The sequence below is a fragment of the Bufo gargarizans genome, chromosome 1 (genome assembly GCF_014858855.1).
Source record: "Bufo gargarizans isolate SCDJY-AF-19 chromosome 1, ASM1485885v1, whole genome shotgun sequence".
Taxonomy (NCBI): domain Eukaryota; kingdom Metazoa; phylum Chordata; class Amphibia; order Anura; family Bufonidae; genus Bufo; species Bufo gargarizans.
The window spans coordinates 28767092-28783017 of record NC_058080.1 but is presented as its reverse complement, the minus strand read 5'-3'; the positions used below and the strand labels follow the sequence as shown (position 1 = coordinate 28783017).

At 45.1% G+C, this 15926-nt stretch overlaps 1 protein-coding gene across 1 annotated transcript; it reads left to right on the top strand.

The window, feature by feature from the left end:
* The first annotated feature begins 11835 nt into the window (after nucleotides 1-11835).
* LOC122923588 (vomeronasal type-2 receptor 26-like) lies at nucleotides 11836-14735 on the top strand. Its single transcript, XM_044274485.1, has 2 exons — nucleotides 11836-12073; nucleotides 13828-14735. The coding sequence occupies exons 1-2, from the start codon at nucleotides 11836-11838 to the stop codon at nucleotides 14733-14735; spliced, it is 1146 nt and encodes a 381-aa protein (XP_044130420.1).
* The last annotated feature ends 1191 nt before the right edge of the window (nucleotides 14736-15926 follow it).

The following is a 15926-nucleotide window of genomic DNA, read 5'->3' as shown; positions in this document are numbered from 1 at the left end:
GAGGCGGCAGCAGCAGAATAGGCCGAGGCGGCAGCAGCAGAAGAGGTAGCAGGGGGAGCCTGAGTGACTTCCTTGGTTTTAAGGTGTTTACTCCACTGCAGTTCATGCTTTGCATGCAGGTGCCTGGTCATGCAGGTTGTGCTCAGGTTCAGAACGTTAATGCCTCGCTTCAGGCTCTGATGGCACAGCGTGCAAACCACTCGGGTCTTGTCGTCAGCACATTGTTTGAAGAAGTGCCATGCCAGGGAACTCCTTGAAGCTGCCTTTGGGGTGCTCGGTCCCAGATGGCGGCGGTCAGTAGCAGGCGGAGTCTCTTGGCGGCGGGTGTTCTGCTTTTGCCCACTGCTCCCTCTTTTGCTACGCTGTTGGCTCGGTCTCACCACTGCCTCTTCCTCCGAACTGTGAAAGTCAGTGGCACGACCTTCATTCCATGTGGGGTCTAGGACCTCATCGTCCCCTGCATCGTCTTCCACCCAGTCTTGATCCCTGACCTCCTGTTCAGTCTGCACACTGCAGAAAGACGCAGCAGTTGGCACCTGTGTTTCGTCATCATCAGAGACATGCTGAGGTGGTATTCCCATGTCCTCATCATCAGGAAACATAAGTGGTTGTGCGTCAGTGCATTCTATGTCTTTCACCGCTGGGGAAGGGCTAGGTGGATGCCCTTGGGAAACCCTGCCAGCGGAGTCTTCAAACAGCATAAGAGACTGCTGCATAACTTGAGGCTGAGACAGTTTCCCTGGTATGCATGGGGGTGATGTGACAGACTGATGGGGTTGGTTTTCAGGCGCCATCTGTGCGCTTTCTGCAGAAGACTGGGTGGGAGATAATGTGAACGTGCTGGATCCACTGTCGGCCACCCAATTGACTAATGCCTGTACCTGCTCAGGCCTTACCATCCTTAGAACGGCATTGGGCCCCACCATATATCGCTGTAAATTCTGGCGGCTACTGGGACCTGAGGTAGTTGGTACACTAGGACGTGTGGATGTGGCAGAACGGCCACGTCCTCTCCCAGCACCAGAGGGTCCACTAACACCACCACGACCATGTCCACGTCCGCGTCCCTTACTAGATGTTTTTCTCATTGTTATGGTTCACCACAACAACAAATATATTATTTGGCCCAATGTATTGTATTCAAATTCAGCGGGATATAAATTTGAGGCCTAGTATTTAGGCGCTGGGTGACCGGTATGGATTTAGTGACAGAATTAGACTTGGAAATGCACAGAAGCGTGTGTGTGAAGTTATTCTGAATGACCCTATGTGCACCTTCAATATTATATACCCTTTTAGGGATAGATTTCAAATAGCTCTGATATAGCAGAAACCACTAAATTATGAAATTGCTAAATTGGGAATTGTACTTCAACCCAGAACAAAAAATGTGCTTTGACGGACACTAAATATCTTGCCCAGCAACAACAGTACAGCGGTGGGTAACGAGAGATTTAGAGGGAATTTAAATTTGAGGCCTAGTATTTAGGCGCTGGGTCACCGGTATGGATTTAGTGACAGAATTAGACTTGGAAATGCACAGAAGCGTGTGTGTGAAGTTATTCTGAATGACCCTATGTGCACCTTCAATATTATATACCCTTTTAGGGATAGATTTCAAATAGCTCTGATATAGCAGAAACCACTAAATTATGAAATTGCTAAATTGGGAATTGTACTTCAACCCAGAACAAAAAATGTGCTTTGACGGACACTAAATATCTTGCCCAGCAACAACAGTACAGCGGTGGGTAACGAGAGATTTAGAGGGATTTAAATTTGAGGCCTAGTATTTAGGCGCTGGGTCACCGGTATGGATTTAGTGACAGAATTAGACTTGGAAATGCACAGAAGCGTGTGTGTGAAGTTATTCTGAATGACCCTATGTGCACCTTCAATATTATATACCCTTTTAGGGATAGATTTCAAATAGCTCTGATATAGCAGAAACCACTAAATTATGAAATTGCTAAATTGGGAATTGTACTTCAACCCAGAACAAAAAATGTGCTTTGACGGACACTAAATATCTTGCCCAGCAACAACAGTACAGTGGTGGGTAACGAGAGATTTAGAGGGATTTAAATTTGAGGCCTAGTATTTAGGCGCTGGGTCACCGGTATGGATTTAGTGACAGAATTAGACTTGGAAATGCACAGAAGCGTGTGTGTGAAGTTATTCTGAATGACCCTATGTGCACCTTCAATATTATATACCCTTTTAGGGATAGATTTCAAATAGCTCTGATATAGCAGAAACCACTAAATTATGAAATTGCTAAATTGGGAATTGTACTTCAACCCAGAACAAAAAATGTGCTTTGACGGACACTAAATATCTTGCCCAGCAACAACAGTACACCGGTGGGTAACGAGAGATTTAGAGGGAATTAAATTTGAGGCCTAGTATTTAGGCGCTGGGTCACCGGTATGGATTTAGTGACAGAATTAGACTTGGAAATACACAGTAGCGGGTGTGTGTGAAGTTATTCTGAATGACCCTATGTGCACCTTCAATATTATATACCCTTTTAGGGATAGATTTCAAATAGCTCTGATATAGCAGAAACCACTAAATTATGAAATTGCTAAATTGGGAATTGTACTTCAACCCAGAACAAAAAATGTGCTTTGACGGACACTAAATATCTTGCCCAGCAACAACAGTACAGCGGTGGGTAACGAGAGATTTAGAGGGAATTAAATTTGAGGCCTAGTATTTAGGCGCTGGGTCACCGGTATGGATTTAGTGACAGAATTAGACTTGGAAATGCACAGAAGCGGTGTGTGTGAAGTTATTCTGAATGACCCTATGTGCACCTTCAATATTATATACCCTTTTAGGGATAGATTTCAAATAGCTCTGATATAGCAGAAACCACTAAATTATGAAATTGCTAAATTGGGAATTGTACTTCAACCCAGAACAAAAAATGTGCTTTGACGGACACTAAATATCTTGCCCAGCAACAACAGTACAGCGGTGGGTAACGAGAGATTTAGAGGGAATTAAATTTGAGGCCTAGTATTTAGGCGCTGGGTCACCGGTATGGATTTAGTGACAGAATTAGACTTGGAAATGCACAGAAGCGTGTGTGTGAAGTTATTCTGAATGACCCTATGTGCACCTTCAATATTATATACCCTTTTAGGGATAGATTTCAAATAGCTCTGATATAGCAGAAACCACTAAATTATGAAATTGCTAAATTGGGAATTGTACTTCAACCCAGAACAAAAAATGTGCTTTGACGGACACTAAATATCTTGCCCAGCAACAACAGTACAGTGGTGGGTAACGAGAGATTTAGAGGGATTTAAATTTGAGGCCTAGTATTTAGGCGCTGGGTCACCGGTATGGATTTAGTGACAGAATTAGACTTGGAAATGCACAGAAGCGTGTGTGTGAAGTTATTCTGAATGACCCTATGTGCACCTTCAATATTATATACCCTTTTAGGGATAGATTTCAAATAGCTCTGATATAGCAGAAACCACTAAATTATGAAATTGCTAAATTGGGAATTGTACTTCAACCCAGAACAAAAAATGTGCTTTGACGGACACTAAATATCTTGCCCAGCAACAACAGTACACCGGTGGGTAACGAGAGATTTAGAGGGAATTAAATTTGAGGCCTAGTATTTAGGCGCTGGGTCACCGGTATGGATTTAGTGACAGAATTAGACTTGGAAATACACAGTAGCGGGTGTGTGTGAAGTTATTCTGAATGACCCTATGTGCACCTTCAATATTATATACCCTTTTAGGGATAGATTTCAAATAGCTCTGATATAGCAGAAACCACTAAATTATGAAATTGCTAAATTGGGAATTGTACTTCAACCCAGAACAAAAAATGTGCTTTGACGGACACTAAATATCTTGCCCAGCAACAACAGTACAGTGGTGGGTAACGAGAGATTTAGAGGGATTTAAATTTGAGGCCTAGTATTTAGGCGCTGGGTCACCGGTATGGATTTAGTGACAGAATTAGACTTGGAAATGCACAGAAGCGTGTGTGTGAAGTTATTCTGAATGACCCTATGTGCACCTTCAATATTATATACCCTTTTAGGGATAGATTTCAAATAGCTCTGATACAGCAGAAACCACTAAATTATGAAATTGCTAAATTGGGAATTGTACTTCAACCCAGAACAAAAAATGTGCTTTGACGGACACTAAATATCTTGCCCAGCAACAACAGTACACCGGTGGGTAACGAGAGATTTAGAGGGAATTAAATTTGAGGCCTAGTATTTAGGCGCTGGGTCACCGGTATGGATTTAGTGACAGAATTAGACTTGGAAATACACAGTAGCGGGTGTGTGTGAAGTTATTCTGAATGACCCTATGTGCACCTTCAATATTATATACCCTTTTAGGGATAGATTTCAAATAGCTCTGATATAGCAGAAACCACTAAATTATGAAATTGCTAAATTGGGAATTGTACTTCAACCCAGAACAAAAAATGTGCTTTGACGGACACTAAATATCTTGCCCAGCAACAACAGTACAGCGGTGGGTAACGAGAGATTTAGAGGGAATTAAATTTGAGGCCTAGTATTTAGGCGCTGGGTCACCGGTATGGATTTAGTGACAGAATTAGACTTGGAAATACACAGTAGCGGGTGTGTGTGAAGTTATTCTGAATGACCCTATGTGCACCTTCAATATTATATACCCTTTTTGGGATAGATTTCAAATAGCTCTGATATAGCAGGAACCACTAAATTATGAAATTGCTAAATTGGGAATTGTACTTCAACCCAGAACAAAAAATGTGCTTTGACGGGCACTAAATAACTTTCCCAGCTACAACAGGACAACGGTAACGAGAGATTTAGAGGGATTTAAATTTGAGGCCTAGTATTTAGGCGCTGGGTGACAGGTATGGGTTTAGTGACAGAATTAGACTTGGAAATACACAGTAGCGGGTGTGTGTGAAGTTATTCTGAATGACCCTATGTGCACCTTCAATATTATATACCCTTTTTGGGATAGATTTCAAATAGCTCTGATATAGCAGAAACCACTAAATTATGAAATTGCTAAATTGGGAATTGTACTTCAACCCAGAACAAAAAATGTGCTTTGACGGACACTAAATATCTTGCCCAGCAACAACAGTACAGCGGTGGGTAACGAGAGATTTAGAGGGAATTAAATTTGAGGCCTAGTATTTAGGCGCTGGGTCACCGGTATGGATTTAGTGACAGAATTAGACTTGGAAATACACAGTAGCGGGTGTGTGTGAAGTTACTCTGAATGACCCTATGTGCACCTTCAATATTATATACCCTTTTTGGGATAGATTTCAAAGAGCTCTGATATAGCAGGAACCACTAAATTATGAAATTGCTAAATTGAGAATTGTATTTCAACCCAGAACAAGAAATGTGCTTGAACGGACACTAAATAACTCGCCCAGCTACAGCACTAGGGACAGATTTAGCTGGATATAAATTTGAGGCCTAGTATTTAGGCGCTGGGTGACCGGTATGGATTTAGTGACAGAATTAGACTGGGATATGGCCAAAAAATGAACAGACTATTGCTGGTTAAATGCACTTGGTGTGACAGCTTCACCCTGATGTAGGCTTTAGCCAAAAAACAACCACACCATTGAGGGTTAAATGCACTTGGTGACAGGCGCAGCTTGCCCCTGATTTTGTATATGGCCAAAAAATGAACAGACTATTGCTGGTTAAATGCACTTGGTGTGACAGCTTCACCCTGATGTAGGCTTTAGCCAAAAAACAACCACACCATTGAGGGTTAAATGCACTTGGTGACAGGCGCAGCTTGCCCCTGATTTTGTATATGGCCAAAAAATGAACAGACTATTGCTGGTTAAATGCACTTGGTGTGACAGCTTCACCCTGATGTAGGCTTTAGCCAAAAAACAACCACACCATTGAGGGTTAAATGCACTTGGTGACAGGCGCAGCTTGCCCCTGATTTTGTATATGGCCAAAAAATGAACAGACTATTGCTGGTTAAATGCACTTGGTGTGACAGCTTCACCCTGATGTAGGCTTTAGCCAAAAAACAACCACACCATTGAGGGTTAAATGCACTTGGTCGCAGCTTGTGCTGGCGCACCACAAGACACAAAATGGCCGCCGATCACCCCAGAAAAATGAGACTGACAAACGGTCTGTGCAGCCTAAAAACAGTGAGCAATTGAGGATCAGCAGCTCAATGATCCACAGCTGCAGATCGATCAGTTAATCAAGTCCTTTGGAGGAGTTAATCTGCCTAATCTCGCCCTACTGTCGCAGCCGCAACCTCTCCCTACGCTAATCAGAGCAGAGTGACGGGCGGCGCTATGTGACTCCAGCTTAAATAGAGGCTGGGTCACATGGTGCTCTGGCCAATCACAGCCATGCCAATAGTAGGCATGGCTGTGATGGCCTCTTGGGGCAAGTAGTATGACGCTTGTTGATTGGCTGCTTTGCAGCCTTTCAAAAAGCGCCAAGAAAGCGTCACAAAAGCGCGAAGAAAGCGACGAACACCGAACCCGAACCCGGACTTTTACGAAAATGTCCGGGTTCGGGTCCGTGTCACGGACACCCCAAAATTCGGTACGAACCCGAACTATACAGTTCGAGTTCGCTCATCCCTACAGAAGACCCCTCTCCCGAGAAAGTCCCAAACTGTGGATGAAACCCATATGCACCAAAAAATGGTGACTTATCAGAGGACTCCTGACGACGGTTATTTAAAGCAAACTCAGCAAGGGACAAAAAAGAACACCAATCCTCTTGATTCTCCGCCACAAAACAACGCAGATATGTCTCCAGATTCTGATTGACGCGCTCTGTCTGGCCATTCGACTGCGGGTGGAAAGCAGAAGAGAATGACAACCGAACCCCCAAGCGAGAACAGAAAGCCTTCCAGAATCTGGAAACAAACTGCGTGCCCCTATCAGAGACTATGTCTGAAGGAATACCGTGCAATTTGACAATGTGATCAACAAATGCCTGCGCCAGCGTCTTAGCATTGGCAAACCAGGAAAAGGGATGAAATGCACCATTTTGCTAAAACGGTCCACCACCACCAGAATCACAGTCTTCCCCGAGGAACGAGGCAGGTCCGTGATAAAGTCCATGGACAGATGTGTCCAAGGACGGGAAGGAATGGGTAATGGAAGGAGAGGACCTGATGGCCGTGAATGAGGGACTTTGGCACGAGCGCAAGTCTCGCAGGCTGCCACAAAACCCTCAACCGACTTACGAAGCGCAGGCCACCAGAATCTCCGAGCGATGAGATCCAGTGTGGCTCTTACCCCCGGGTGCCCAGCAAGGACCGTATCGTGGTGTTCTTTAAAAATCTTGTGTCTTAAAGCGAGAGGCACAAACAACCTCCCAGGAGGACAAAGATCAGGAGCCTCTGACTGGGCTGCCTGCACCTCTGCCTCCAATTCAGGAAAAAGAGCAGAGACCACCACACCTTCAGCCAAAATGGGACCCGGGTCTTCAAAATTCCCGCCTCCCGGAAAACAACGTGACAGGGCATCTGCCTTCACATTCTTAACTCCAGGGCGGAACGTGACAACAAAATTAAACCTAGAAAAGAACAACGACCATCTGGCCTGTCTCGGGTTCAGACGCTTGGCTGACTCCAAGTAGGCCAGATTTTTATGGTCAGTAAATACGGTAATAGGGTGTCTGGCTCCCTCTAGCCAATGGCGCCATTCCTCAAAAGCCAACTTGATGGCCAACAATTCCCTATCTCCCACATCGTAATTTCTCTCTGCGGAGGAGAGTTTTCTTGAGAAAAAGGCACACGGTCGCCAATTGGCAGGAGAGGAACCCTGAGACAAGACCGCCCCCACACCCACCTCAGAAGCATCAACCTCAACTATGAAGGGTAACGAAACATTAGGTTGCACCAAGATGGGAGCGGAAGCAAAACTCTCCTTGATATCAGAAAAAGCCTTACGCGCCTCTACTGACCAAGAAGAAAAATCTACCCCCTTTCTGGTCATATCAGTGAGTGGTTTAACAATAGAAGAATAATTCAAAATGAACTTCCTGTAATAATTGGCAAAGCCCAAAAAACGCATCAGCGCCTTTTGATTCTCAGGAAGCTCCCACTCAAGCACAGCGCGGACCTTCTCGGGGTCCATGCGAAAACCAGAAGCGGAGAGAAGAAACCCCAGAAATTGAATTTCTGGAACCGCAAACACACATTTTTCCAGTTTCGCATATAATTTATTCTCCCGCAGGATGAGCAAGACCTGACGTAAATGTTCCTTATGAGTTTTGAAATCGGGAGAAAAAATCAAAATGTCATCCAAATACACCAATACAAATTTTCCCATCAAATGATAAAAAATGCTGTTCACGAAATGCTGAAAAACGGCTGGGGCATTCATCAAACCAAAAGGCATAACCAAATTCTCAAAATGGCCCTCAGGGGTATTGAAGGCCGTCTTCCATTCGTCCCCTTCTCTGACCCTGACCAGGTTGTATGCCCCTCTTAAATCTAATTTGGAAAAGACTTTAGCCCCAACAACCTGGTTAAATAGGTCCGGGATCAGAGGAAGCGGATAAGGGTCACGAATTGTGATATTGTTCAGCTCCCTGAAATCCAGACAAGGTCTTAAAGAACCATCTTTTTTCTTAACAAAGAAAAAACCAGCGGCAACAGGTGACTTTGAGGGTCGTATGTGTCCCTTTCTCAGACTCTCAGAGATATAAGCACGCATAGCGATCCTCTCAGGTTGGGAAAGATTGTATAAACGAGATTTAGGCAGCTTGGCGTCTGGGATGAGATTAATAGGGCAATCGTACTCCCTGTGCGGGGGCAAATCCTGAACTCCACTCTCAGAGAAGACATCCGAAAATTCAGAGAGAAAAGATGGTACAGTCTTAGTAGCAACCTCAAAAACAGATGTCATGAGGCAATTCTCTCTGCAAAAGTCACTCCAACCATTTATTTGCTTCGCTTGCCAATCAATGGTGGGGTTATGCTTAGTGAGCCAGGGCAGCCCCAACACCAGAGGGGTGGGCAAACCGCTAAGGACGAAACATGACACATCCTCAACATGAGCATCACTCACAATTAAACGGATATTGTGAACTATGCCCTTTAATGATTTCTGAGAAAGTGGAGCGGAATCGATAGCAAACACAGGAATATCCTTTCTCAAAGCGCACACCTGGAAACCATGAGTTATCGCAAAGGGATTATCAATGAGATTGACCGCTGCTCCACTATCCACAAAAATCTCACAAAAAATGTTCTTGCTCTCTAGCGCCACCCTAGCCGGCAGGACAAAACGGGAACTACAAGCAAACGGAAAACCTTCAATCTCCGCCTCAACCCTGCCCATAGTAACAGACGGAACATTTTTCAAAGATTTTTTCCTCTTTGTTTCTTTATTATACCCAGAGAACTGCCTGAATCTCCTAGAGGGACAAATATTTGCCAAATGATTAATACCTCCACAACAAAAACAAACCCTCCCATGCGGGCTGAATCTTCTATTGTCAGAAGCAACCAACCCCAGCTGCATGGGCTCCTGCTCAGAAGGGGCTGACAGCGACTGAGACCCCTGCGCAGAGAATGGGACCGCTGCACAGTCCTGGGACCGAGTATGACAGGAAGGAGAGATCTCTCCTCTCTCTCTAAGACGCCTGTCAATACGAACGGCCTGAGACATAGCAGAGTCCAAAGAAATAGGCCTTTCATGAAAGGCAAATGCATCTTTCAATCCCTCTGAAAGACCATGGCAAAATTGACTTCGGAGTGCAGCATCATTCCAACCAGTATCAGCTGCCCATCTCCGAAATTCTGAGCAGTATATTTCTGCGGATTGTTTACCCTGGCATAGGAGACGTAGTCTAGACTCCGCCAGAGCAATACGATCCGGATCATCATATATCTGACCCAGGGCTAAAAAGAATTCATCCACTGAACGGAGGGGCCGTGCCCCCTCCGGCAGCGAAAAGGCCCAGGACTGAGCGTTACCCCTGAGCAGCGATATAATGATCCCCACCCTCCGTTCCTCATCACCAGAAGAATGGGGAAGAAGGCGAAAATGGAGTTTGCAAGCCTCTCTAAAACGCACAAAATTCTCACTACCCCCGGAGAACGTATCCGGGAGTGAGATCTTAGGCTCAGAACAAACTCCATGAACGCCAGCTGAACCGGTCACTTGAAGCTGAGAAAAAGTCCTGCGGAGATCAGCTACCTCCAATGAAAGACCCTGAAGGCGTTCAGCCAAAAGTGAAACCGGATCCATGCTTGAGACGGTTATGGCGGCTTATAATGTCACGGACGGTGTACAGGAAACAAGGCAAAGCAACATGTATAAACGACTCGCTGGATCCAAAAACTAAGGAACCAAGGGAGACCCCTGCAGAAGACCTGGCACTTTCCCTGGCTGCTCAGCCTATGCAAAGATCCGAATGGTGGAGGTTTGCATATCCACGAACCTTGACTATAAAGCCCTGAGCACCCTACAATAGTGAGGGGACACGACCACCGGCTCCCTACACAAGATACGGAGGGAGTCAGGGTCACCTGGGATCCAGCAAACAGATAATAACAGATAAAGGTACACTTAGCTTTGAAGCAAACAGGAGGACAGATCAGCGTGCACACACACTCCAGGAAGTAGTATAAGCCGCCCAGAAAAGCATTCTGGGGAAGAATTTAAAGGGAAGCAATTAGTCCAACACATGACAGCTGAGAGAGGCTGACGAGAGGAGGAGCTGAATACCACAACACAGAAACTCAAGGAGGAGGTTCTGAAAGGCCTCTGTCAGAGCTTCTCAGCTGTCTGGTTGTGACAGGTGCTTTTGCAGGCACCACCACCCCCTCTACTGCAGAAGGAGCCACCTTGTCCGCCCTTTTCGCGACCTTGTCCGCCCTCACCTCGTCAGTCTTTACCTTGTCTGCAGCCAAACTCTCCCGCTCTGTACAACCTAGCTCCACATCAGGAGCTAGGCTGGGCTCAGCGGGGGGTTTTGAAGTGTTTAAAGGGCCATACACCAACACCTCTCTCTCCATAACTTGGGTTCTATTTTTTTTTTCCTTTTACTTAGGTATCTCCTCATTTCCAAAATAGAGCCTACCTACCGGGGATTCCAGCTACCTGATGCTTTGCAATATCAATCCCCCACCAGACTCACTTTCATCCCCGGAGGCTGCTCCTTGACTCCAAGAGGGTTTCCCCTGCCCTGCTGGCAAGGAGTCCTGCCCAGAATTTTCGGCCACTACTGTTTTACTCGGGCTCCTGATCCGCAGCCCTGACGGACCAGGAGAGCCAGACTTTGCATCTGACATGTTTTCAAACCGTCTATCATTTTAGAATTTTTCCATAAATGTACCGCCATTTTTTTCTATGGCCAGTTTCTTTTCTTCCAGGATCATTATCTCCTCCTCTAGTTTATCCAGCTTAGAGGAGAGAAAAGTTATTTTTACATTTAGGCAATAAGCCCTCCTGTAGCTTCATATTTTTGTGTTCCAATAAAATTTTCTCAAGTCTTTTTTAATTTCATCATATAGCTTTAGATAAAAAAACAACTCTGGAAGCAAAAATGTCTGCAGTATCTGTGGGGCCTTGCACACCCCAGTTGTGGATCACCTTGGTCACATCCAAACCAGCCCCACCTAGGTGAGACAAACCAGACTTTCCAGGGCGAGATATACGTGCATCCCTAGACATCTTTACTGGCATCTTTGCCATCTGTTTGTCCATTGACACTTTAGGGCCAACCACCCTCTGCACTGCTTGTTTAGCAGCAAAACCTTTTATAACCGTGCCCACCACTTGTTCAGCAGTGGACCTTTTTACATTACCGGGCTTAACCACATGGACGCCGGCCTGGTCAAGGGTCGAGTCCAAGCTCCTGACCTTTCTAATATTTCCCCGGGTCTTCCCCGGGAGTCGAGGGTCTCCGGGCATCTTCTTCCCACTGCTCTCCTCTCTGGGGCCCTTGATTGCAAAACGTTCGCAAAGGTCCCATGTCGCTTACCTCCTCCTGGCTGCGACACTTCCCCCGATCGTTGCATACCTTCAGACGCTGTGTCCAATGCCTCTGGACTACACGGTCTCTTTGTGCCTTCAATTTCCACCTCCACTTCATACACTACAGATGCAGGCGTATCCTGTGTCAGATCCATTGAAAATCCTTCCATCGCCGTGCCACTGTTGCGGCCGCCCAATATAAAACGCCGGGAGGCTGCAGCCTGGGTGTCCATACCGGGAGAGAACGCCACCCCCTGGGGAAAGGGCAGCGCTCCCCCCGGAAAACACTGTTGGCCTCCCGGCCCTGTCTCCAAGTGCTGCAGTCCTCCTGTAGATTTTACCTTCCAGGACCTGAGATGATGTCACACTGGTCAGCTGACAGGAAGTGATGCAAAGAGGAAGCCAGAATACCCAAACTTGGCACTGTAGGTCACTGGGTGACTGGGGTTAAAATTTATAAAAAGTGTGTGGAGTCTACAACGGCTAGGGTATGCCCCCATTGTCTGAAAAGTGAAGGTCCCACCACTGGGATCCACACCTATATTGAGAACAGAGCAGGGAGCGCTATGGCAAGAGGACCCCAAATTTCCCAGGGTCCATCCACTAACAAGCGCTAATCCCCACCTCTCCCATAAAAGTGAATGGGAGCATGCCGCGCATGCACGGCCCACTTTAAGGTTTGGGAATCGCTTATTAAAGCGCAAGCAACTTACTTCACTATAGGTCGAAGAAATGTGGAAAGTTTGGCGTATGCATCCCCAAAACTGTAGGAGGAGTAGCGTATAGAAAAAGGGGGGGGGGGCGGAGAAGAATAATAACTAGATGGTGTCGTTTCTGAAGAAACCACAGGATGTTGGCTTGAAATCTGATTAGCTGTTTGTGGCTCCACCCACTTTTTAAAATTTTAACCCAAGTCACACAATGAATGACTGTGCCAAATTTGAGGACCCTGCCATCAACAGTCAAAGAGCAGCAGTAATTTAAATTTTCCCATATAAAACAAATGGCTGAAATGTGATTTGCTGTTAAAGGCTATTTTCGGCTATTTTTGGTGGCCCCATAGAAATGAATGGAGGGCGGCTGCGGGGCTCCGTTCTCAAAATAGGTGCGGGTCCCAGCGGTCCTAGCGATATGCCCCCATTGGCTGAGATGAGAAAACCCCCTTAAAGTGTTAGTCACTGGGCGACTGTGGTTCACAATTAGGAAAAAAAGGGGCGGGGCAACAACGGCCAATCAGATTTCAGCCTTTGATCTTAATGAAAAGCAGATAATCTGCTGCTATTATCAGTTTAAATGCCAAGTGTCCCAAACTTAGCACGATTACTCACTGGGTGACTGCAGTCAAAATTTTGGAAAAGTGGGTGGAGCTTAAAACAGCCAAGCAGATTTCACCTATTGACTTCAGTGTCAAACTTTCAAATACTGCCATTCTCACAGTTTTAAAGCCAGAGGCCAATCACATTTCAGCCATTTATTTTATATGGGAAAATATTAATTGCCCCCGCTCTTAGACTGTTAATGGCAGGGTCCTCAAATTTGGCACAGTCAGTCATTGGGTGACTTGGGTTAAAATATTAATAAACCAGGTTAAACAGACTTTGCTTATATCTCTAGCGTTTTTAAGCCAACATCCTGTGGTTTCTTCAGAAACGACACCTTCTAGTTGTATTTGCTATTTGAGTAATTTTGGTTTTCTAATATAACGTTAATAAGAGTCACTAAACAACCATCGTAGACATATTATGTGGATGATGTAATAAACCATGCTGCTTAGCATCGCTACTACTGTGTATGAGATGGGAGATAGATATAAGATGTTATGACATTTTCCTACAGATTCTGACAGCTGCATTAAATGCCAAAGTGATGAATGGCCTAATGAGAAGAGAGACCGATGCCGGCCCAAAGTAGTGGAATTCATCTCTTACCAGAACGACACCATTGCTTCTGTCTTCTCCTGTGTCTCGGTCTTCGGATGTCTTGTGACCGGCTTCATATTTGGAATATTCATTTCCCATCGAGACACTCCTATTGTTAAAGCCAATAACCGGAACCTGAGTTATCTCCTCCTGGTCTCCATCATCCTCAGCTTCCTCTCTGTCTTCTTGTTTCTGGGTCGTCCCAATGATGTGACTTGTAGATTACGTGAAACCAGTTTTGGAATCTTCTTCTCAGTAGCCGTCTCTTCACTTCTCGCCAAGACTGTGATGGTTTGTGTTGCTTTTAAGTCCACCAAGCCTGGAAGCCCTTGGAGAAAATGGCTCAGTGTGAAACTACCATATACCATAGTGTCATTGTGTTCATCCTTTCAAGCTGTAATCTGTGTTATCTGGATGTCTATTTCTCCTCCATTCCAGGACCTGGACACTGACTCTTATCCTGGGAAGATCATCATTCAGTGTAATGAAGGCTCAGATATCTGGTTCTACTCCATGTTGGGTTATCTGGGGCTCCTGGCAGCTGTGAGCCTTGTTCTGGCTTTCATGGTGAGGACATTACCGGACAGTTTTAATGAGGCCAAGTACATCACCTTCAGCATGCTGGTGTTCTGCAGCGTCTGGATCTCCATGATCCCGGCTTATCTGAGCACCAGAGGAAAGAACATGGTGGCTGTGGAGATATTTGCAGTAATGGCTTCCAGTGCTGGACTTTTAGGTTGTGTGTTTTTCCCAAAATGTTTTATCATTTTGTTTAAATCTGAAATGAACAGAAAAGCTGACCTGCTGGGGAAAAGAATGAACTGACGGCAAAATGGTAACCCCGATAATAGTGATTAACTCTGAAATAACAACTTGTAGATATCATCTTATACTAGAAAGAAATGATAACATATAATTAGATTCCAATCATTACATTGTCTCAGCAGTGCATTTATTAGGAAGAGAAGGAGAGGATCTCCCCATGTCTACCTGCTGATATGTAGGATCTATACACAGGCATTACTGCTCCTTGCTATAGCTAATGAATTCATACATCTGACATGGTGTCAAAGATATCGGACCAAAAATATCAGTCTCTTGAGGTTACGGGGGCTTTGCAATTGTCTTTCTTTGTCTGGGTAAGGTATTTTTAAATATACAAATAAATATAAAAAAGATGATTTTTTTTTATGACAAGACTCTACATACATATACAGTGTATAACGTACGGGGCAGAGGGATGTCATAAGGTCATTCAGGATAAAACCAGCAGACCTGGAGAACAGATCTAGGAGAAGCTGCGGCAACTGCGGTCCGCAAGGGGTCCCTTTAAGATGGAATAAGTGTTTGTTGTGACGCCAGATGCATTGCAGCAACGAGGGCACAGGGCCCCCTTTTAGTGATATGGTGGTTCCCAGGTGTAGAAATGTCAGAGTGGTGTTGGGTGGCCTAATGTCCCTTATAATGGAAAATAACAGCATTCTTTAATTCAGAATGCTTAGTAAAAGGTCCATTGTGGGGTTAAAAAAATAAATAAATTGTAACTCACCTCATCGACTTGATCGCACAGCCGGGCTCGTCTTCTTTCTAATTCTTCTTGCAGGATGTGACTGGAAAAGGACCTTCAGTGACGTCATCGCTCTCACCACCGATCCCAAACCCGAACTTCAGTGAAGTTTGGGTACCACATTCAGTTTTTCTCCTACTGACTGCAATTGCATGCCTACTCGCACCATTTTCCCTGAAATTACCTGCATCCTATCCGGCCCTCACCCGTGACGCCCGTGTGAAAGAGGCCTCAGGAAAACATGGTGCCTAGATTGTAGAAATGGTTCTAGGAGTTATAGTTTGGGGTTTTTTTTTTTTTTCTCTCAATTACTTTTTTCTCTCGGGTTTAAGAGGAGGAAAATAAGAAAAAAATATTTTTCATCAGACGTCATATCAGATCCTCAGATCAGACCCCCATAAATATCAGGATATCAGATCAGGCCCCTCTATCAGGACATCACATCTGAC